Here is a 25,250-nt window from a genome sequence, read left to right on the forward strand (position 1 = left end):
TGCCAGTCTAGGATCCATACCGGCTAAAATTAGTGGAGAGCTGTCGGTAAGCCAAACGACTCCTTGTCCTCTTGTATGTAATACTGTACTCCGATGTCCTACGTTTCATCCTTATTTTCTTCTGTGTTTTTAGTATTTTGTTACATTTTATATTTTCTAAAGCTTTTTTTCTTAAGCTTGAACCATCAATAATTGTATCTTGCTTTCCTTTGAACTAACAGCTCGAAGCTGCCCGTGCATTAGAATATGTGTTACAGTCGTTCTTTCCAACGCCGATTTGCCGAATAAGAGTGTTCCTCATCATAGCTTCAGAGCTCTTACAACTGCTGTACCACGTGCAAATGAAATGGTGATATTTTCGAATGCCCACCCTGCTATCGGACACAGTTTCAGCTTCTAAAGAAAAACGAGATGAGTAATGTTATTTTGTGTACTCTACCAGATAGTAACGTAGTATGCAACCATTTTTATAGCATCAAAAAATTGATGGCTTCTGTGGACATACGAGGAAAAGTATACACCAGTTCATACCGATTTTTCTCGCTTCCGTTAGTACACTCTTTCTAACAGGAGATGTTTCTGTAGGACCAGACTATGTTGCCATGCCATTTATTGGTGATAATCATTCGCGTATAATATCTTGTGAACCTTTTCATACATAGATCGCACTCCACAGCGATAGTTGTGATGGTACGGATACATAGGGCTATGCGGTGGCGTTTTTGGATATCAGTACTATGTCACCTTTGTTTTTCTCTCGTCGAGACACCGATCCCATACGGGCTATTATGAATATCAGGCATCCATAATCTCAATATTTCTCACTAGCATTAGTCAACTGATATGATCTGGATACTTACGTTCTTTCTTTGTTTTCATATAAAGGACGGCAGCACGAATAATCACAGTTCTGAGCCTCGGCAGGGCGTTATGGAACGCTGAAAAACATGAATATACGGGCAACTGGACGTGACTATCCACAGAAAGTCTAGATATAGTGTTTCAACAAGCAAAATTAAGTGAGGATTCGAGAAATCTCAACTCATCGCTCCAGGAGACCTCGAAGACAAGATTAGACAAGTTATAGAGCATAAAAAACTAAACTCCGCCCGAACAGGCCATGAAGGCTCAATGGTATCAACCGGCTGCCATATCGTCCTCAGCCCACAGGCGTCACTGGATGGGAATATGGAGGGTCGTGTGGTCAGTACGCCGCTCTCCCAGCCGTACGTCAGTTTACGAGACCAGAAGTTACAGAGCATACAGAGACTTCTTAGGAGTCATCTTTCCCGCACTCAGTAGGCGATTTGAACTGCAAGGAACGCTAGTACGTGGTGCAATGCGGAGTATCCTCTGCCTCGCACTTCATCATGATTTGTAAAATATGGGTATGAACATGCTTCATCCCAACATTTAAACCACGATCAATTTATTAGTACGCTCAGGCCATTCATAGCTATCGGGGCTATGCTCATACTGCAAATGGCTCTAAGCACTATGGGACTTAACATCTGAGGTCACCAGTCCCCTAGACTTAGATCTACTTAAACGTAACTAACCTAAAGACACCACACACATCCATGCCCGAGTCAGGATTCGAACCTGCGACCGTAGCAGCCGCTTGGTTCCAGACTAAAGCGCCTAGAACCGCTCGGCAACATCGGCCGCTGCTATTGCATTTCGTGTTTGTATTATACAAGGAAGGTTCAATAAGTAAGGCAATAACAGCTCTCACCATCGTATTGTCACTCCGTGCGAATTAAATTCCGCATCTGGACAGAAGCACTTTTGAACCGATACCGCCGTTAAAGACGCTAAGTAGTTCCTACGACTGAACTCTTGATTCCTTTTCAGTTGTTTCGACAGGTTGGTTAAGAGATGCGACAAATGATAGACAGACCTGATGATTGTGTGCAAAAGAAATATATTGTACTGTCTTATTAATTTTGTGTATCTATTTTCATTCCTACATACACCTTTTTTCGCAGATGTCTTGTGGCCTTACTTTTTGAACCACTCTCGTACACTGCTGTTGTTTGGACGTGTCTGTCGAGCATTCATTGTCTGATTATGTTGATTTACGGGAACTATTTGCAGCTATACTCGTATTTGTGGGTTTCGTCACATTGGTACTATAGGCAGAGTGTGATTATTGAACCTACACGGAGTAGCATAATTCATAGTAAAATCTGACAAGGGTGAAACTATACCATAATAGAAAAAGAAAGGTAACAGTAAACTTCCATCCGCAAATTAATTCTTTGCGGGTTAATTACGAATGTGTCGTTAAGAGAACTAACTGATCACTAATTTTGTCATGTTGTTTATAATGTCTTCAGTCCGAATACTAGTTTCATGCAGTTTGATGCATCTCTACACGTTACTCGGTCCTACTCAAGACATTTTATCTTTCATAACTACTGCAACCTTCATCCATTTGAACCTGCATACTGTGTTCATCCCTTGGTCTCCCTCTACAATTTTTATGCCTCCGCACTTCCATCCATTACCGAACTGAAGGTCCCTTCATTTCTCAGGACGCGCCTCATCAACTATCATCCTGATTTTAGTAAACTTCAGACATAAATTTCTTTTTTCCTCATTTCTATTCAGTACCTGCTCAGTAGTTTCTCTGTTTACCCACCTAATCTTCGGCATTCTACAGTAACACCACATTTCAAAAGCTTCTATACTCTTGTTGTTGAACTGCTTATGGTCTACGTTTCACTTTCATACAAGGCAACACTCTAGACAAATACTTTCAGAAAAGTCTTCCTAATATTTAATTTCATTTTTGATGTTAAGAAGCCCCTATTTTTCAGAAACAAAGTTTCGTGCTAGAGCCAGTCTGCATTTCATATCCAATCTTCTTCGGCCATCATTACTTTTTTGCTGCCAAAATAATAAAATTCGTTTATTATTTTAGTGTATAGTTTCCTGATATAATTCCCTCAGTATCGCCTGATTTAATTCTGCTACATTATATTACCCTTGTTTTGCCTTTCTTGAAGTTCATCTTATATTCTCATTTCGAGACACTGTCCGTTCCGTCCAACTGCTCTTCCAAGCTCTGCTATTTCTGACAGAATTATAATGTCATCGACAAACCTCAAAATTTTTATTTCTTCACCCTGAACTTAAATTCCTTTTCTGAATTATTCTTTGGTCTCCTTTCCTGCTTGTTCATTGTAGATACTGAATAACGTCAGAGGTAGGCCACAATCCTGTCTCAAACCCTTCTGAACTACTACTTTCTTTCATGTCCTTCGAGTCTTATACGAGGAAATGCAGCCCGGTAACCTACATCCATATGATTACTCTCCAATTCACAATTAAGTGCCTGGCAGTTGGTTCATCGAACAACCTTGAAGCTATTTCTCTGGCATTCCAGTCTCGCCATACCCATGGCACTCTTTCCTCTATTTCGTGATAATATGAAACGAACCGCACTTCACTGAACTTTTTCTACGTCCTCCCTCACTCCTATGTGACGCGGATCGCACATCACACAGTAATACTCCAGAGAACGGCGGACAGGGGTAGTATAAGCAGTCTCTTCTGTAGAACTGTTGCATTTTCTAAGCAATCTGCCAATAGCCTTTCGCTCCATACATTTTGTGCCTTCTAACTTCAGAATTTCAGAGAGTGCATTCCATTTAGCATTGTCAAAAGCTTCCTCTAAATCGAAATACGCTATACACGTAAGTCTGCTTTACTTAATTTAAGAGAAGTCGTAATGTCAGTATTGCCTCGCGTGTTCCCACATTTCTCCGGAATGCCAACTGATTTCCCCCGAGGTTCGCTTCTGTCAGTTTTTCCGTTTTCTTGTAAATAATTCGTGTTACTGTTTTGAAAGGGTGACTTATTGAACTGATAGTTTGGTAGTATTCTCGTCTGTCAGCACCTGCCTTCTGCGAAATTAGAATTATTACATTCTTTTTGAAGTCTGATATTATTTCACATATCTCATATTTACGTATTGCCGTAGTATAAATACATTTGATATGTAAATTTTTACGTCAATGGCCCAACTAAATGGACCCAAATTTCACATTAACGGAACGTTCGCTAATGTGGCAGATACATTGTGGGACATCGGTACATTTTTCTGCTGGTATAAGACAACGTCTAGTGCTCCAGTATGGTTCTCGACTGATACATCGACGAGGGCTTGCATCTTCAACTACAAGAATACGGAACCTCAATTTTCTGGATTTTCCTGTCTACATTCACCTCGAATTTGAAATTGTACACCGCTACTGATGAAGCAGTTGAAGAAGAGGAACAGCAGGTCACATAGTCCTGACAAGATTTACGAGACGATTCGACTGTTTTTTAATAAATTCGTAAGAGTGCATTATGGCCTCCAAATCTGAGAACGAGGTACAATTTATGGAACGGGTCGAGTGTACAGTAAATGTTAACATGGAACACGCTGAAGGATACAGTAATTCTTGTTAATGGTACGCCATGGGGGACAATATGAGACCAGTTATGTGGGAACTTAATCGAAAAGCTTAGAAATACATTTGTATTATGAAAAAGTTCTCTCAGGGGCCGCTACTATTCAAAAAATATGTTGACTTACTAAGTCATTTAATGAAGTAACGCGTTTCTAGAGAATGACCCCATCTCCAGGGTATAATGGCAGTACAAAAACAGTTAACGAAAGTACGCATAGAAATTAAAGTTGACTTGTGCTGTCGTCATCCAGCGGTGAAGGAGAACCTAATTTGAAAGAATATTTGCTTAATTTGTTAATCTGCTGTTCATACACAAAATACTTTCAAGTAATGACTTATTTTGTTCATATGAAATGCCTGTCTTCTTGCTGGGTGTTCAGTTACCTCCAGTGCTATTGCTTCTATGTCAACCACTGTTCACAAACTTGCAAGTGACAGTTAAAATACATCACAATCAGCTATACTGTGCAGTAGAAATAAGATGGCGGTCAAAACACAAATGTTTAGATTTAAGTATCGATATGTCGATCCTCGTGTTATCACTCGCTTGCAATGTGTTCTGCAAATCTCCCCTTTGCATCTCTGATGTTGGTTGACAAAATATATTATAATAAGAGAAGCTTTGCCAATTTGATGTTAAAATGAAAGTACAAAAACTATTTTATTTTAAAGAATTACAAAGACAGTGCTGTTGATACCTGGGGTTTTACATATTCTTTATTCTATTTTACCGTCATGAATTGAAGTTGATGAAGAAGTATGAGTTCATGAAATCAGAAATTTCGTTTTTCTAGTTTTGGCCGTGGATGAGTATTTTTATTTCTTCCAAGATGTCCATTTTCCTGCTTTGCTCTAAAGTATGCAATACTCTATAATCGCCGTCTATTGCAATACTGTGTTCTGTTACGTTTATAATCTTCGCTGCAGTTGTCTTGTTAGCTCCTTCAAGTCTACAACAGACAGTATCTTCTTCAAAACGGATTTTAAAATTTCTACGCATTTGGTCACTGTGATATTTGTTGCAATGACAAGATGTTACTTTATAAATTCATGATTTACTCAGTTTCCCAGCTAGTCTTTGGATGTCATGAACCAGTTACTCCATAGGTTGTTGGTGGTGGTAAGAGTGATCTGAAATGTATGTTTTTATAGCTTGACTAATTTTCTCGAAATTACATCTAAATAGGGCATAGACTTAGATTTCTATGTGTTGTTCTAGATAGTGGTCAAGGTAGTTATGTGTTGTGATAGTGCATTTATTTCATGTTCACAATAGCCATTGCTGTGTGCAATGGATTTGATTATGTTCACTTCTGTCTCATAGTCAGTAGAACTAAATAGAGGTCCTGTACTCTGTTTAAGAACACTTTGAATTCAGCTTGTTTATATGGGCAGGTGTGTGGAGGATTTATCAGTGGCAGTATATGTATTTGTTGGTTTTCTGTGTATAATGACATGCAGGGTCTGATTTGTGTTAGTTATTGTAATGTATCTCTGGTGAAGTGGATGTTTTTGTGTAAACTATTAAATGTACAAAAAAAAGTTTATATATCTTTTTCAGTTCATTATATACCATGAGTGTGTCATCTACGCATGCGTGGTAGCGCAGTTTTCTTGGCTATGATGTAACTGTTGTTCAAAAGTTTATTTTCAGTATGATTAATGAAAATGTCTGCAATGATCCTCCAGAGTGGACTACTTATTGCTAGACCTACATCCTGTCTATATATTTTGCCACTGAATGAGAATAGTTCAACTATTTCCCTGTGGAATTTCTCTGGTATTTCAAAGAAATATATTTAATTGTATCCAGGGATTCCTTGACAGATATGCTGCTGCATAAGTTTATTGTATTGAGGAAAATAAGTTTCACAGTGATTGAGACGTGAAGTTATTTGAAGCCTAGAGTAGGTTGGTAACCATATTTTACTGAAATATAGGTTTGAAATTTATATCGGATTTTTAAAGTTGAAAGCAGCTTTTTCATAAATTCGTAACCTAAATGGTTCATAGCATTTACAATGACTCTGACGGAAACAGTAGTTTTATGGATTTTTGGTTGAACCTGAACTTCGGAGCTGTTGGGTTTATTATTCTTAAATTATGAATGTATTCCCTTGCTAATAAGATACATGTTTATTCAGTACCTTCTTTAGTTTATTGTTGAACTTCTGTATGGCATAGTGTGAGATATGCAGTGTGTTGCTTCATTAAGTAACTGAAATAAGTCAACAAATCTTGTCACCGTTAGCATTCCCTGTAAAACGTTGAAACTGTCATGATCGATTAACATTTTTATTCACGAGGGCAATATTTTACATTGAAGCCAGCAGTAGCTTATGATCACGTAACACAGTTATCTCGGAAATGCTGCATTTGTAGACCTACGTTTACGATAACGTTTTTGATTCAGTTATCGTTTAATAACTGATGATGGTCGAAGTAGACAGGATATAAAATGAAGACTGGCAATGGCAAGGAAAGCATTTCTGAAGAAGAGAAATTTGTTAACATCGAGTATAGATTTAAGCGTCAGGCAGTTTTTTCTGAAAGTATTTGTATGGAGTGTAGCCATGTATGGAAGTGATACGTGGACGATAAATAGTTTAGACCTGAAGATAATATAAGCTTTCGAAATGTGGTGCTACAGAAGAATACTGAAGATTAGATGAGTAGATCACACAACTAATGGTGAGGTATTGAATAGAATTGGGGTGAAGAAAAATTTGTGGCACAACTTGACTAGAAGAAGAGATCGGTTGATAGGACATGTTCTGAGGCATCAAGGGATCACCAATTTAGTATTGGAGGGCAGTGTGGAGGGTAAAAATCGTAAAGGGAGACCAAGAGAGGAATAAACTAAGCAGATTCAGAAGGATGTAGGTTGCAGTAGGTACTGGGAGATAAAGAAGCTTGCACAGGATAGAGTAGCATGGAGATCTGCACCAAACCAGTCTCTGGACTGAAGACCACAACAACAACAACAACTGATGATGGTCGAAGTAGAGAGGATATAAAATGTAGACTGGCAATGGCACGGAAAGCGTTTCTGAAGAAGAGAAATTCGTTAACATCGAGTATAGACTTCAGTGTCAGGAAGTTGTTTCTGAAAGTGTTTGTATGGAGTGTAGCCATGTATGGAAGTGAAACGTGGAGGTAAATAGTGTAGACAAGAAGAAAATATAAGCTTTCGAAATGTGGTGCTACATAAGAATGCTGAAGATTATATGGGTAGATCACATAACTAATGAGAAGGTATTGAATAGAATTAAGGTGAAGAGAAATTTGTGGCACAACTTGGCTAGAAGAAGGGGTCGGTTGGTAGGACATGTTCTGAGGCATCAAGGGACCACCAATTTAGTATTGGAGGGCAGCGTGGAGGGTAAAAATCGTAAAGGGAGACCAAGAGATGAATAAACTAAGCAGATTCAGAGGGATGTGGGTTGCAGTAGGTACTGGGAGATAAAGAAACTTGCACAGGATAGAGTAGCATGGAGAGCTGCACCAAACCAGTCTCTGGACTGAAGACCACCACAACAACAAGAACAACAAAATCGTTTAATTTCATCAGTGTCAGATTCTGCTATTCATTATTATTTCCCCTACATACCTTTTGCTCATTTACTGTAGTGAACGCAGCGACAATACGAGATTCGTATTCTCCGTATAATGAGCCACTTGGAGAGCTTTAAGCTCGTTGTCGGCCCCGACTTCCGCGGACGACTCCCCTCTGTACCGGTGTAGCCCGCTTGCCGGGCCTGCACCCTAGCGCCAGCTCAGTTCCGTGTTGACACAGTGTCCGCACAAATACCACGACTGCGCGCCCCGTGCTGCGCCCGGCGCAGCCGCTGCGTGTCGCGAGCGCTAACACTTGTCGCCGGAGCTCGCCACCCCGCCTGCATTATTCATGCTGCCTCCGCCGCCGCCGCTGCCGCCCTCGCACCGCCCTCGAGTGGATTGAGAGCATCCCCCGCAGCGCGGCGCCACTGGCACAGGCCTCACACCTAAACACGTGCCGCTCCTTCGCCTTCCCCACGCCTAATAGCTTTTATGACTGCAGTTCGTGGCACTAAGATGTACTTCTACATCCGATCCACCCTTTCCAGCTACTTCTCTACATATTCGGCGCTCGGACGGAGACATCTGTCGTAGCATTGTACCAACTTTCCAATACCCTCGTTCCAGAAGGCAGTCGCCTGTGCTTTACCCAATTCTCTACGCTGCTCCGCAACTTGTTGTCTGTGCCAAAATGTTGTCTTCGTAGCCAGCGGTTCACTTGAACAGAGATGAAAATCGGAGCGACCTACGTCTGGGCTGGAGGAGGGAGATCAAACACGTCTCATCGAAAACGCTGCAGGAGCGTCTTCATTGTCCCTGCAGGGAGAAACCGAGCATTGTCATGAAGAAGTAAATGTATGACAGTTAAGTGGTGTTGCATGAAATCAGGCGAAATCTCTCACAAGCACTCATAACACTGTGCCCTCAGAACTGAAAAGAGCGATTTGGCGCGATCGACGGGAATACTAGAGACATTGTACACAAACATATATGTGCAATGCTTCAACGGATTTTCACTGTGGTTTCCATCTCGCGATCGACTCCAGAAAACCCTCGTGCATGTACTTGATTACCCCGTAGTTCACAGTTAAGTGGTTGGCGAAGGTTTCATACAATCACTTTCAGTCTATTTCTCTATCAGTCCAATCTCAAACAGCACATGCGGACAACGAACCCCTAAATCCTTCTGTGCGAGCTCTGGCGTCTCTTATTTTATCAAGATCATCATTCATTCCCAGATAAATGGAAGTCAACATATTTGGTGACTGTGATCTTGTGAAATGACCACTCGCTACGAAAAAGCCTTTGTTTTAATGATTTCCTTTCTCACTTATCATATCTGTGACACTGTCTCCCACAATTCATGATAATACGAAACGAGCTGCTCTTCTATGAACTTTCTCGATGTTCTCTGTCAATATTATAAAGTAGGGATCTTTTACCACACAGTAGTACTTCAGAAGGTACAGACAAGCGTAGTGTAGGCACTCTCTTCACTAAATTTGTGCATCTTTTAAGTGTTCTGCCAGTAAAACACAGTCTTTGGTTCAATTTCCTTACAACATTTTCTATGTGATAGTCCCCAATTTAACCTGTTCGTAATCGTAACCTCTACGTGTTTAATTGAATCTACGACCTTTCAAGCTGTGAGATTTATCATTTAACTGCAATTTAATTGATTTTTTATTAATCTCACAAGGGCCAAATTACACTTTTCGCACCATGCAGATATTTGATCTAAAGCATTTTATAATTCTTTTTCACCTTCTAAGACTTTACTAGGCGCTAAGCTATAGCACCGTCAACAAAAAATCTATGCGTATCATTCGAATGGTCTTCTAAATCGCTGACATAGATTAACAACAGCAGAGTGTCTATAACGCTCCCTTTTGCAGCCCCAGATATAACTTCGGTTTCACTAGTTGACTGACTGTCAATTACTAAGAATTGTCAAATTAATATTTTACTAACTAGGGTCGTTCAATAATTTTTGCAACACATTTTTATTTCAGTGCACTATTGCTTTAACTAAGATTTAAATACGTCCAATTTTTCTCCAATTTTGTTCTTATAAAGCCCTTCTTTCCAACATAAGTTTCTTTCAGTTGTATGGCCTAACGTCACCTTAAAGTGAGAGCTCATGTCTCACTATCGTGCTATCTTACTGGCTCAATAACTTCCCCGTCATCGCTCTAGTGCTTCCCGCTGTGTCCATCCTTCGTTGGGCCAGATACATGGAAGCCGGAAGGTGTCAGATCTGAGCTGCAGGGCGAATGAACAAAAGCAGTCCACCCAAGTCGTTTGTTCTGCACTCTGGCGCGCAGGCTTGTGTGTGGCCTTGTGTTATCGAGGAAATGATGAAGTACGTTTGCATTTCTGAAGGCACGAACACGCTCTAATCGTTTCTCCGGTTTCCTGAGAATTTCACAACAGACATCACAGTTAATCACTGGAGCATGAGGGATAGCATCGAACAGAATGAACCTTTCAAAATCCCAGAAAATTGTTGCTAGAAGTTTAGCAGCTGACATCACAATTTTGGGACACCACAGAAAACCTAAATCAGTTTGGCCGGAAGCAGATTTGAATTCGATTCCTTCTGAACGCAAATATAATGTGGAAACCACTACTTCGCCAACCAGCAATAATATCACCAACTCCTTCCTTATTCATGATTTAAATGAGATTCAATAGTTCTACATACATTTAAACAATTTGCAATTCCTTAATTCTTTTGTTTAGACTTGGAATAGTGGAAAACATAATTCCCGCACTCAGCGAGATATTTTTTCAGAAAATTAGCCAAAGAAAACTGTCGGCCCAGATGTACATGGATGGAAGAACTAAGTCAACCTGTAGGGCACGACATTACCTCACCTTTGTTGTGGTAATTCTGTCCTTTCCCAGTCAACACCCTACTCTCTCCATGCATGAATGTGTGTGTGTGTGTGTGTGTGTGTGTGTGTGTGTGTGTGTGTGTGTGTGTTTGTGTGTGTGTGTCCCTCCAAATGTGCGGTAAAATGATTAGCTTGCACTAGTTAGATCTAACAATGATTTCACATTTCACGCAGTGGGTTATCTACCGGCCACGAGAATTTGGTTTTGCATACTTTCCCCAAATCACTAACAATGTATGATGATATAGTTCCTTTCTCGTCTGAATGTAAAAATATTTTGTTCACACCGACCTACATAGGCAGAAACGATCATAAAGTAAGGGAAAACAGAGCTCGCATGGAAAGATATAGGTGTCCGTTTTTTCTCCTCGCTGTTCGAGAGTAGAATAATAGAGAATTATTGTGAAGGTGGTTCGATGAATCTTCTGCCGACACTCAAGTATGGTTTGCAGAGAATCCAGGTAGATTTAAATATAGAACATGTCCAATAGTTTTCTCATCCTTCCCCAACTAAGCTAGTGCTGTGTCCCTATTGATCTCACAGTGTACAAGTCAACAAATTCTGACCTTTCGTCTTTCTAACTATTGCAATAGGTACGTAAGGTTTTGGGTCTCTATCACAAGTTGCAGCTTCTGGTCGTTCTTCAGTAGCGTCACCGGGGGCAGTAAGACAACAGCCACTCTCAGAATTCTGATAATCATTAACGATGATTCATTAAACTCTTTAGTCAATATGATTTTTGTATCCTACTGCCCAATTGCAAGTCAGAGGATGATGAAACCGAGCCACTAGCAAATCAAATTATAAACTGTAATCATGGATAAAAAAAAATAGCGCTACTCATTCGCTTCGAGGCTCCTAATATTCTGAAGCGTATTAATATTTATAAATACTTTTATGTTGGTGCACGTAGTGACTGAATAATTTTGAACTCTTTCGAACTCATTTTTGACTCAATTTGGCATAGTTTATTTGTCTTTCCTTCTGAATTAAGCAATAAAATTAAAAGGCTGAATCCGTGATGGTAGTATCATCTGTGCATAGGTCTAAGGTGCCCTTCCCCCCAGTGCCTCAACCTCATGTACAAGTATTATCTGGGAGAGAGGGATGATCCTACGTGCTCAATTATTTGTTGCATGTATTCCAATCCCAGTCTTTCCCTACAATTTTGGCACTCTACAGCTCCCTGTAGTACCATGGAAGTTATTCCCTGATGTCCTACAACATTGTCTCTTCTCCTTGTCAGTGTTTTCCATGTACTGCTTTCCTCGTCATTTCTGCGGAGAGCTTCAACATTCTTCTGCAGCACCACATCTCAAATGCTTCGATTCTGTTCTGTTCCGATATTCCCACAGCCCTTGTTTCACTACCATATAATGCTGTGCTCCAAACGTACATTCTCAGAAATTTCTTCCTCAAATTAAGGCTTCTGCTCGATACTGGCCAGGAGTGCCCTTTTTGCCAGTGCTAGTCTCCTCTTATGGCCTTGCTACGCCCGTCACGGGTTATTTTGCTGCCTAGGGAGCAGATTTCCTTAATTTCCTGTACTTCGTGATTCCCAGTTCCGTTGTTCTCGTTTCTGCTGCTTCTCAGTACTTTCGTCTCTCTTCGATTTACTCTCCATTCCATATTCTGTACACATTAGATTGTTCATTCCATTCAACACATCCTCTAATTCTTCTTTTCCACTGAGGGTAGCAATGTTATCAGTATATTATATCACTGATATCATTTCACCTTGAATTTTAATCCCACTGTTGAACCTTCCTTTTATTTCCATCATCATTCCTTACATGTGTAGATTGACCAGTAGGGTCGAAAGACGACATCTCTGTGTTATACCCTTTTTAATCGGAGCATTTCGTATTTGGTCTTCCATTCTTATTGTTTCCTCTTCATTCTTGGACATATTGTATAGTGCTTGGCTTTCTCTATAGCTGAACCCCATTTTTCCCAGAATTTCGAACATCTTGCACCATTTTATACTGTCGAAAGCTTCCTGCAGTTCGACAAGCCCTATGAATGTATCTTGATTTTTCTTCAGTCTTCCTTCCATTATGAAATGCAATGTCAGAACTGCTGCTCTATTGCCTTTAAGTTTCCTAAAGCCAAAGTGTTCACCACCTAACAGATCATTAATTTTCTTTTTCATTCTTCTGTCTATCATGCTTCTCAGCAGCTTGGATGCATTAGCTCTTAATCTGATTAGTGATAATTCTCGCTCTACCGGGTTTTGCTCTCTTCAAAATTGTGTGGTTGATGTTTTTCTGAAACTCAGATGGTATATCACCAATTTGATACATTCTACACACAAACGTCACTAGTCGTTTTGTTGCCACTTCCCCAATGATTTTACTAATTCGGATGAAATCTGTCCCGTCAGCCTTCTATGATCATGTTTCTTCCAAAGCTCTTTTAAATTCTGATTATAATACTGGATCCCTAACTCTTCCTTGTCGACTCCTCTTTCTCTTTCTAGTATGTCATCAAGCAAGTCCACCCGCTCATAGAGACGTTCGGTGTACTCTTTCCACTTATTCACCCTCTCCTCTGCATTTAATAGTGGAATTCCCATTGCACTCTTAGTGCCATCGCCTTCACTTTTAATTTCATTGAAGGTTGTTTCGACTTTTCTATATACCGAGTCAGTCCTTCCAACAATCATATCTCTTTCGATTTCTTCAAATTTTCTGCAGCCATTTCGCCATAGCTTCCCTGCACTTCCTGTTTATTCCTACGTGACTTGTGTTTCAGTATTGCAGAATTTCCTTGAACAATTTCGTACTTCCTTCTTTCATCGATAAACTGAAGTATTTTTTCTGTTACCCATGGTTTCTTCGCAGTTACTTTCTTTGTACCGGTACCTATACTTTTCTTTACAATTTGCGTAATTCTACCTTTTAGAGATGTCCATTCCCCTTCAACAAAACTGGCTACAGAGCTATTTATTATCGTGTCCATTGCCATAGAGAACTTCAAGCGTATCGCTTCATTTCTTAGAAGTTCCGTATTCCACTTCTTCGCGTACTGATTCTTCCTTACTAATCTCTTAAACATCAGCCTACTCTTCATCATTACTAAATTGTGATCTGAGTCTATATTTGCTCCTGGGTAGGCCTTACAATCCAATATCTGGTTTCGCAATCTATGCGTGACCATGGTATAATCTAACTGGAATCCTTCCATAACTGCCGGTCTTTTCAAAGTATATTGCCTCTTATTTTGATTCTTGAATAGAGTATTCGTTATTATTAACTCAAATTTGTCGCCGAACTCAATTAGTTTTTCTCCTTTCTCATTCCTACTACTAAGCCCATATTCTCCCATAACTCTTTCTCTACTTCTTCCCATACGATCGCACTCCAGCCACCATGACTATTCTGTTTTCTCCTCCCTATACGTACTGAGTTACGCATTCAATATCCTCATATGCTTGCTCTATATCTTCCTCTTATGCTAGCTACGTCGGCACTTATACCTGAAAAATCGTTGTCACAGTTGATTTCCTGTCGATTCTGATGAGAACAACCGTATCATTGAACTGTTCATAGTAGCTTACTCTCTACCTTACCTTCCTATTTGTAAGGAATCCTACTTATGTTATACCATTTTCTGCTGCTGTTGATATTACCCTATACTAGTCTGACTAAAAATCCTTGTCTTCTTTCCATTTCACCTCACTGATGCCCAGTATATCTAGATTGAACATTAGCATTTCCCTTTTCAGGTTTTCTGGTTTCCCTACCACTTTCAAACTTCTGACATTCTACGCCCCGGTTCGTAGAACGTAAATATTTCGTTCGTTATTCAATCTTTCTCTCATGGTCACCTTCCCCTTCGCAGTCCCCCCCAGAATCCGAATCTGGAATCTTTTTCCAATGTAGAGATCATCATGACGCTTTTTAAATTACAGGACACATGTCCTGTGGATACATATTATGTGCTTTTATCCAGTGGTTCCTGTTGCCTTCTGCATTCTCATGACGTTGATTATTACTGATTCCTCCGCCTTATAGGGGTAGTTTTCCACTTCAAGGGAAAAAGAGCTCCCTGGAACTCGATCTTACGCCAGAAGTGTTCGGTCGCCATTTTTGATGATTTTTATTAAAAATTTAAGTAGTGACACGTTTTTTACCTGGGACCGAGATCGTTTCGGTCACCAGTCACCCCCTTTTTTTCTTCACTTGGTTAGTCATTGTTCTCGGCATCTGGTCTGAACGTTAGTCACACTATACCCCTTCAAGTTCATCGTTGAATACAGTCTCTTTTTATTACATAGAGCAGCCAGCCCTCTGACCGAACACGCTGAACTACCGTGCCGGCATTCTAGACGACGGCGTGTTGAGCCAGCGATGCTCTCACACCCTCACTCTCCACTGTCTGGGCAACGCATATGACTCTGTAGCGCAACTTTACGCTAGCACGGGAAAGGTTCAGTTAATGAAAGGACTAAGCCACAATTCTCAAATATGATTGACTTTATTACAATATAACTCTCTCAGCAGGTTTCACTCCTTGGTAATCACTAGAAAAAAAAGCACAGAGTATAACATTTTAAGACAAAATTCTCATAAAAACATTACTCTAATTAAATATAGAAATCTCAAAAGCAAATTCAAGCTGACAAGTAAATGACTTTAGAGATAACTTCTGTAATAGTTCAACACAGGATCATTAAACAACATGAAACAAACTCGTGTTTTAAAATTAAGCCACCACTCACGCAACTACAAATGCATCAAGAGATAATGGTTATAACTGGAGGCGTATACTCAAAGCAGGATTACAAAGCTTTCCTTTCATTACACATGAACTGCCGCTCTTGGTACGAGCCCTTTTACTCTCCAACCATCAACAGGCCCTGCTCGCCCGTCGCCTCAGGCGGGAGAGAACGCAAAGTAGCAAGACAAACTTTAAAACACACAAATAGAAGGTGTTAATTCAACAAACCTCAAAAACATGTTCATACTTGCTTCAAGGAATACGGGCCAGACAATAATGATAATTTAAACTATGGTCTGGAAGACTTTAAGCAACCAATTGGTCCAGTAATCTCCTACTAAGGAAATCGTTTAGGACTGGCGGTTGGCAAATACCCTTAGCACAGATTTAAGTAGCTGACGAGAATTTCGAATGAGGCAACAAGAGGCAGTAATACATTAAACCACGTTGTTACCACAGTTCATAGGCTGAAATTTTTCTCACATAAAAAAAAGAAAACACCTATCCATTATTCCAATGCCTTCTGTCATTATCCGGCGTGAGACTGAAGTCAGGGACCACTGTATCGCTGAAAATGAAAACATTTCTCTCCAGTATCTCCAGAAATGCCGTCTCTTAGTGACCAATTTCGCTGCGATGATATGCAGTCATGTTCTTGTGCAGAATATGATATCCGAAGAGACCACGACCAAAGAACATCACCACCTGCAGTCGTCGGCCTCAGTCACACTGTGCAACACAGTAATGTAACTACATGCCATGAGGGGTGGCAGACAAAAGACGCTGGCATATCGTGCACTTTATAGAATAAAACTGAACATTACGCCGTCATCGTGACATAGTTCTGCGATTAATGGAACTTTTTTACGGGATGACGATTGATAATTCTAAAATAGATGATACTACACTCCTGGAAATTGAAATAAGAACACCGTGAATTCATTGTCCCAGGAAGGGGAAACTTTATTGACACATTCCTGGGGTCAGATACATCACATGATCACACTGACAGAACCACAGGCACATAGACACAGGCAACAGAGCATGCACAATGTCGGCACTAGTACAGTGTATATCCACCTTTCGCAGCAATGCAGGCTGCTATTCTCCCATGGAGACGATCGTAGAGATGCTGGATGTAGTCCTGTGGAACGGCTTGCCATGCCATTTCCACCTGGCGCCTCAGTTGGACCAGCGTTCGTGCTGGACGTGCAGACCGCGTGAGACGACGCTTCATCCAGTCCCAAACATGCTCAATGGGGGACAGATCCGGAGATCTTGCTGGCCAGGGTAGTTGACTTACACCTTCTAGAACACGTTGGGTGGCACGGGATACATGCGGACGTGCATTATCCTGTTGGAACAGCAAGTTCCCTTGCCGGTCTAGGAATGGTAGAACGATGGGTTCGATGACGGTTTGGATGTACCGTGCACTATTCAGTGTCCCCTCGACGATCACCAGTGGTGTACGGCCAGTGTAGGAGATCGCTCCCCACACCATGATGCCGGGTGTTGGCCCTGTGTGCCTCGGTCGTATGCAGTCCTGATTGTGGCGCTCACCTGCACGGCGCCAAACACGCATACGACCATCATTGGCACCAAGGCACAAGCGACTCTCATCGCTGAAGACGACACGTCTCCATTCGTCCCTCCATTCACGCCTGTCGCGACACCACTGGAGGCGGGCTGCACGATGTTGGGGCGTGGGCGGAAGACGGCCTAACGGTGTGCGGGACCGTAGCCCAGCTTCATGGAGACGGTTGCGAATGGTCCTCGCCGATACCCCAGGAGCAACAGTGTCCCTAATTTGCTGGGAAGTGGCGGTGCGGTCCCCTACGGCACTGCGTAGGATCCTACGGTCTTGGCGTGCATCCGTGCGTCGCTGCGGTCCGGTCCCAGGTCGACGGGCACGTGCACCTTCCGCCGACCACTGGCGACAACATCGATGTACTGTGGAGACCTCACGCCCCACGTGTTGAGCAATTCGGCGGTACGTCCACCCGGCCTCCCGCATGCCCACTATACGCCCTCGCTCAAAGTCCGTCAACTGCACATACGGTTCACGTCCACGCTGTCGCGGCATGCTACCAGTGTTAAAGACTGCGATGGAGCTCCGTATGCCACGGCAAACTGGCTGACACTGACGGCGGCGGTGAACAAATGCTGCGCAGCTAGCGCCATTCGACGGCCAACACCGCGGTTCCTGGTGTGTCCGCTGTGCCGTGCGTGTGATCATTGCTTGTACAGCCCTCTCGCAGTGTCCGGAGCAAGTATGGTGGGTCTGACACACCGGTGTCAATGTGTTCTTTTTTCCATTTCCAGGAGTGTATCTAATAGTAAATGAAAAGAAATAAAATGTTTCATGCACAAAAATGACTTTTGTTTTCGTGAAAAATGAAGCAGTCTCTGCAGAAATAGCACTGAATTCCCTTCGCCGACTTGTCTGTGTACCGGTAATCGGTATTCATTTAACGCCTTCCTGGACTAACACGGTGTACACATTGGGTTTTCCCTCTATACGGTAACTCTCTTCATCTGTGAAATTGCAAGATTGCCATCCCAACCTATTCGCTTCCATTCGACTCAGGCTCGTACGCCCATCGACAGCACTGCCACACCCATTATAACTAAGACAACGTCTTTTCATCGAAACAGGCTTTTTCTTATTCTCGCAGCTGAATACCTTCATATTACTCTGCTAGATTCACCGTCCGCAAAACTGATTCCATCACATTCTGATTAGTGAGTAGTTTCTAATAGCGCAGTTGTGTATACTGTTATACTTCCTCAGGTTATCAATTTCCTGTATTAAACCTATTTTCACAGCTGTGTTAAGACTGTGATTGAAATACTTTTCCAGAAATAGAAATTGCTGCAGAATAATGAACATTCATTATAGATGGTCCACACTGTTCCGTTGTGCTACCAATTTCAGTTTTTCTGGACCGATTGGCCTGGACGATATCATCTATTGTCCCACGCTCATTGAGTTAGTCTGACACACCCTGCGATGCTCCTATTCTGTATCTTGTTTATTTTCGACATTATCGTTTTTTTGTCCCTGCTGCTTTCACTTCAAATGCACTTTTTTCCGATTCAGTCTCTCGTCGTTTACTTGGTCTTATCTTCATTCAACGAAAATCTACAGTAATTCTACGACGAATATAAAGTAGACAAGTGCTGTTTCTTTTCCTTTGACTTTACTTATCCCATCCTATCAAACCTCCTCTCCTCACATGACTTAGTCTTCTTCAACTTGCAAGAAGTGAATTTCATTTCATGTCTTTTGAGTAACATCTGTCATAGGATTTCATGAAGCTACATCGTAATTCTGCAACAGGAAATGTTCTGCAAAAGTGTGGGCCATTAAGATATCAAAATATCGCATATTCAGATTGTATCTTTACGACTCTACTGGAGAGTTCAGATGGCCACGTTTTCAGGTTATCAAGGCTGAGGAATCTGTGTCCAGGAGCGAATTTCCGCTCTTTCCAAGGGGACGTCTTCACTTCGGTCGTATCTCGGTTCTCTCGTGTTCTTGTCTCCTGCGTGTCAGGTCTCCAACAACGATCTGCAAAGCCGTACGCAATGACGACACCGCTATAGGAAGGTTTTCGTTAGGCACAAGGTCTATTCATATATCGAGAAATTAATGACGGCAATCAAGCGACTGTACAATATCTTCTTCTATATGTTTTTCTAGTTGAAAATTTACAACAACAAAACAAAGTCTAGCTGGTACCAGTTGTTTTGAATTTTCGTTGTTTTGGACTTTATATCAAACAATATTCAGTTTATAATACCTTCCACTACGTTCCCATTCTCAGAGAGTATCCCACCTGCACTTCGTAATTTATATGAAGTCAAATGCTTTTCTTAATCGACTTTTTTCACCAGCTCAATGTCTTATACTTCCGTTTTATGGTTCCGCTTTTATCCTTCCGAAGAAGGGCTTGAATGTATTATTGTCACGTAGCTGTCCTTCACTTGACAATCCTTATAGTTTTTCCTAATGCAAAATTGCGCTAAATCTTCGTTCACCCACTTGTAATTTTTTATGACAATGGTTTTTACTACTTTACATGAAGAATGGAAACTATTTACTGTTAATATTTTGCGTTAATCATCTGCGGTTTACTGCTTTGTATGTATTTGTAACTGATATCGAGGTTCTAAGGCCTCAACTTGGTAATCAGTATCGTGCATCGGGTAATTGTAACCCAGCTTCCTGTGATATGGATATTATACGACACTTTTGACAATTTCCTGACTAACCAGTCTGTGCTTCTACGAATATCTTGTTGCTTCATTTCTAAGCTAATACAGCCCAGTTCGCATATTTATATTTCTTAGCCGCGCGGGATTAGCCGAGTGGTCTAGGGCGCTGCAGTCATGGACTGTGCTGCTGATCCCGGCGGAGGTTCGAGTCCTCCCTCGGGCATGGGTGTGTGCGTTTGTCCTTAGGATAATTTAGGTTAAGTAGTGTGTAAGCTTAGTGTCTGAAGACCTTAGCAGTTAAGTCCCATAAGATTTCACACACATTTATATTTCTTACTTTCACCCTTAAGCCAGAGTACTGTAACATAAATATTTAGGTTTTACATCTACGTTTCTCTAAATTTTGTGGCCTTGAGTACAGAATACTGTATTTCATTTTTTTTTAATTTAAAACTTACCCTTGAGATGGATAGTTAATTTCTCTGTTTCTGTTAACGAAGTTACTGTCCAGAGAAAGACAATTATTTTTCTCACATCACACGGAGAGATCACTGGCTAAAACATTGAAATTCGGTCCTTACAAGTTACTGCAAGATTATTTTTAAAAACTATTCAGTGTATTAGACCAATCCAGACACCGTTGAGACATCCATATTCAAAATTCCTATATTCAATTGTCGGAAAACGTCATCGTTACTGTAGTTATTACAGAGAATATCCAACACATGTAGTGGGGTGACGAACTGAAACTAATTTAAATGGAGCTGTAGTAGGGCGATACTCTCGTCAATCTCTGTTTAGTTAAAATAGCAAGGAAGAAAAAAAGAAAGACGACAGTTTGACGTAGTGCCTACTTTGTCAACACAGAGTGTTGATAGCAACAAATAGATAAATAAAATGAAAGTAAATACATAAAAGTAAATAAATTAACATACTATCGCCGACGTCGTTGGACTTAGGGCCCAAATTCGGAAAGGAAAATACACTCCTGGAAATTGAAATAAGAACACCGTCAATTCATTGTCCCAGGAAGGGGAAACTTTATTGACACATTCCTGGGGTCAGATACATCACATGATCACACTGACAGAACCACAGGCACATAGACACAGGCAACAGAGCATGCACAATGTCGGCACTAGTACAGTGTATATCCACCTTTCGCAGCAATGCAGGCTGCTATTCTCCCATGGAGACGATCGTAGAGATGCTGGATGTAGTCCTGTGGAACGGCTTGCCATGCCATTTCCACCTGGCGCCTCAGTTGGACCAGCGTTCTTGCTGGACGTGCAGACCGCGTGAGACGACGCTTCATCCAGTCCCAAACATGCTCAATGGGGGACAGATCCGGAGATCTTGCTGGCCAGGGTAGTTGACTTACACCTTCTAGAGCACGTTGGGTGGCACGGGATACATGCGGACGTGCATTGTCCTGTTGGAACAGCAAGTTCCCTTGCCGGTCTAGGAATGGTAGAACGATGGGTTCGATGACGGTTTGGATGTACCGTGCACTATTCAGTGTCCCCTCGACGATCACCAGTGGTGTACGGCCAGTGTAGGAGACCGCTCCCCACACCATGATGCCGGGTGTTGGCCCTGTGTGCCTCGGTCGTATGCAGTCCTGATTGTGGCGCTCACCTGCACGGCGCCAAACACGCATACGACCATCATTGGCACCAAGGCACAAGCGACTCTCATCGCTGAAGACGACACGTCTCCATTCGTCCCTCCATTCACGCCTGTCGCGACACCACTGGAGGCGGGCTGCACGATGTTGGGGCGTGAGCGGAAGACGGCCTAACGGTGTGCGGGACCGTAGCCCAGCTTCATGGAGACGGTTGCGAATGGTCCTCGCCGATACCCCAGGAGCAACAGTGTCCCTAATTTGCTGGGAAGTGGCGGTGCGGTCCCCTACGGCACTGCGTAAGATCCTACGGTCTTGGCGTGCATCCGTGCGTCGCTGCGGTCCGGTCCCAGGTCGACGGGCACGTGCACATTCCGCCGACCACTGGCGACAACATCGATGTACTGTGGAGACCTCACGCCCCACGTGTTGAGCAATTCGGCGGTACGTCCACCCGGCCTCCCGCATGCCCACTATACGCCCTCGCTCAAAGTCCGTCAACTGCACATACGGTTCACGTCCACGCTGTTACGGCATGCTACCAGTGTTAAAGACTGCGATGGAGCTCCGTATGCCACGGCAAACTGGCTGACACTGACGGCGGCGGTGCACAAATGGTGCGCAGCTAGCGCCATTCGACGGCCAACACCGCGGTTCCTGGTGTGTCCGCTGTGCCGTGCGTGTGATCATTGCTTGTACAGCCCTCTCGCAGTGTCCGGAGCAAGTATGGTGGGTCTGACACACCGGTGTCAATGCGTTCTTTTTTCCATTTCCAGGAGTGTATATCGTGGTACCGATAGACTGACATGTGGCAGCTCGCCCGAAATTTTATGGGATAATTCATAGGCCACGAAAGTTTTCAATTTCACGTTCATTACTTTTGTTGTTCAAAATTTGCAATGATTGTTAGCAGTTTCCATAATTTGAACCCTGCAACGGTATGTGCTATGATTCAAAATTTTCTTACAGGTTGTGCTCTGAAAACAAAGGTTCGGGGTTTGTTGCCTGGTTGAGCACACACTTTTAATTTGACAGGAAGATTTATTTTCAGCAGTGTTTACGTGTCTTCATACTTTATAAAAATGAAAACCGCTCTATTCGATGTACTGCTGAAGTATTACACTGTAAGATCTTTGGCGTTGCTAGAAAGAAAATAGTAATAGTAGAATAGTAAATATTATTAAGTGCAGTTATAAAACTACTCAAAATGACGTACATAACAAGTATTTACTACCCAATGGGAAATAACTGCAGCAGAGTGTATAAATCCACCGATGATACCACAATTAGGAAAAAAATGTACCTATACAACGAAGGAAAAGAAGATACTAGTGTAAATTATTGTGGAGCTGAATGGCAGATGTATGAGGTGTTTGCGTATTTTTTGTACAGGTAGTATGTGCACTTGCAGGGCGGCGAGTACCTGGTGAACCTGCTGAACGTGTACGGCCCGGGCATCTCGATCCTGTTCGTGGTGTTCGTCGAGGCGGTGGGCGTGTGCTGGTTCTACGGCGTCAGCCGCTTCTCCAGGGACATCGAGAAGATGCTCGGCCACCAGCCCGGCATCTTCTGGCGCGTCTGCTGGGCCTACATCAGCCCCATATTCATTCTCGTGAGTTCCCTCTCTCTGTCACACACATCCCAAGCATTTCAAGTAAAACCGTTTCTGTGAAGATTGGGAATGCCTTTACGAATAACGACACTGAACACTGCCCAGCAACTCACTTTATTTTTTGGTGCAATAACTTTCCAACAGCCGTATCTATTGTAGAAATTTATTTTATGAATCAAATCGTTATGCATAACGATTTGAGTCACGGATCCAGTTACATGGCTCCTTCCTTGTATAGCGTTTTTACGACTATGACGTGTGGGGCCTGAAGATGGCATCAATGTGATACCGAAAATGGTAGCACATAAGAAGTTCATAAAATAAATTTCTGCAATACATACGGCTGTTGGTAAATCAAGAAATACATGCCAGCCGTTGTCCCACGGTCCATAATAGATCAACGAAGAAGACTCTCTTTATTAGTCAACATCAGTCATCGTGCTTCACTTAGCATCATAAGAGGTTTCACATGGTGTCGTTAGCAACTATATATGTTTTTGACCGTGTTCCATCCGTCTGAGTTCCTAGCTCTCCCATTCTAGAGCTTTTCATCCCCCTGGAAGAGTCTTCCATGGCAACTATCGAACAGTGTGGTGCTTGTTAGAACAAGCATGTAATAACGATGAGATATTGAGCATGAAACGAACAATAATAATAAATTCTGTTATCAGCAACAAGTAATTCAGCAATGTCATTTCCATTTATAATGCTTATGGCCGGAAAAGTCGATATTAGCCAGGAAAGCATTTTGAGACTACAGATACTATAGCTCCAACTGACACTGCTGTTAAGGAGTACAATAATATCAACCCAGATCATATTTAAATGGACATGTTGTATCCGGGAATGGTTTTAGTGGAACCTTCACTATAATATCTAACAGGGGCACAGAACCCCATACCTACAAATAATAACCTACCCTTTGGTAACGGCATTCATCCACTGCATAATCGAATGGAACTTTAGTAAATGGATGGCTAAGTTGCAGCAACGCTGAAGATCAGGTAAGCCCCGCACTACATTTAGGGTGAGTTAAAAGATAAGCAGTACGGCCTTCGACACATCAGAGGAATAATCGATCAAATCTTTAGTATAAAATAGACAATGGAAAGCCATAGGAAATATGGGCAAGAGCTGGTGATGACATTTCTTGACTTAATAAAGAGAAAAGGAATGGGAAACCTTGAAGAGAAGGGGAGTTAAAAAACAAACAATTGAAATTCTTCAAACAATGTGTGACAGGAAGCTTCAGCTGCGTACAGAGCCAAGCTGGAAGAGCTGATTGGTTTTTTAAAAAAGTTATGAGACTGGGATAAGGAAATGTGACGTCATTATTGTTATTTGCAGGTTGAGAGAGAAAATCACGAAAGAGACAAAAGAAGCTTTTAGTGAAAGAGAGATGAAGTTACTGCTATTGCCAAAGATATTGTGTTGTGGGGAACTAACAGTATAGAAGTACAAGAACAACTGGATACATCAAATGAAAAAAAAATTGAGAAATATGTCATGAAATATAGTGTGGAGGAAAGTAAGAGCACGAGGGTGACTAGAGGAGATGAGGAAGAGAAAGAACAAATAAATATTGAAGAGCTGGAAGTTGAAATTGTGGACAACTTCAAATATTTAGGAAGTGAGATAAATCAGAACGCAAGGATGGAGGTAGAAATTTGGGAAAGGGTGCAGTACCTGAGCCTTATAAAATCATGAAACGACTAGAAAAATACAAGGGCAGCTGCAGAAGGGGAGAACTGATAAAGCAGTTTTTGCGGAACATGCTTTGCAGCCAAGAGGCCGTCGGATTCGATTTGATAAGACTCGAGTACAGACGCCCGAAAGCAGATATTATAAAAACCTATACAGTTTACTAAACGCCCAGTAACTTTAATCGGAAGGAGGAGGGCGTGAAATTGAATTATACCTGCATTCTGGTACTGAAGAAGATGTATTCCAGTCTTCCACCATGCGGTGATAGCAATAGCGGACGACAGCAGCTGTCAAAGGCCGATTTATTGGGATTGAGTTGTTAAAACTTGTGAAGTCGCGTCTCTACGCGGGAGCACGAGGAAACGGAATTTGCGTTCAGTCAGTAGCGAGCCAGGTTTTGCAACGAAACAAGCATATCTCCCCTTGATTATGTCCTCCGCAGATGCGGACG

General features: G+C 42.0%; 1 protein-coding gene across 1 annotated transcript in view; it reads left to right on the top strand.

The window, feature by feature from the left end:
- LOC124776180 (sodium-dependent serotonin transporter) overlaps nt 1-25,250 on the top strand; it is a 470,801-nt gene that overhangs the window by 404,825 nt on the left and 40,726 nt on the right. Inside the window, exon 11 of the mRNA XM_047251016.1 lies at nt 22,895-23,095. Within this exon, the coding sequence (XP_047106972.1) occupies nt 22,895-23,095 (201 nt within the window). The remainder of the gene's footprint in view (nt 1-22,894; nt 23,096-25,250) is intronic.

The sequence above is a fragment of the Schistocerca piceifrons genome, chromosome 1 (assembly GCF_021461385.2).
Source record: "Schistocerca piceifrons isolate TAMUIC-IGC-003096 chromosome 1, iqSchPice1.1, whole genome shotgun sequence".
Classification (NCBI taxonomy): domain Eukaryota; kingdom Metazoa; phylum Arthropoda; class Insecta; order Orthoptera; family Acrididae; genus Schistocerca; species Schistocerca piceifrons.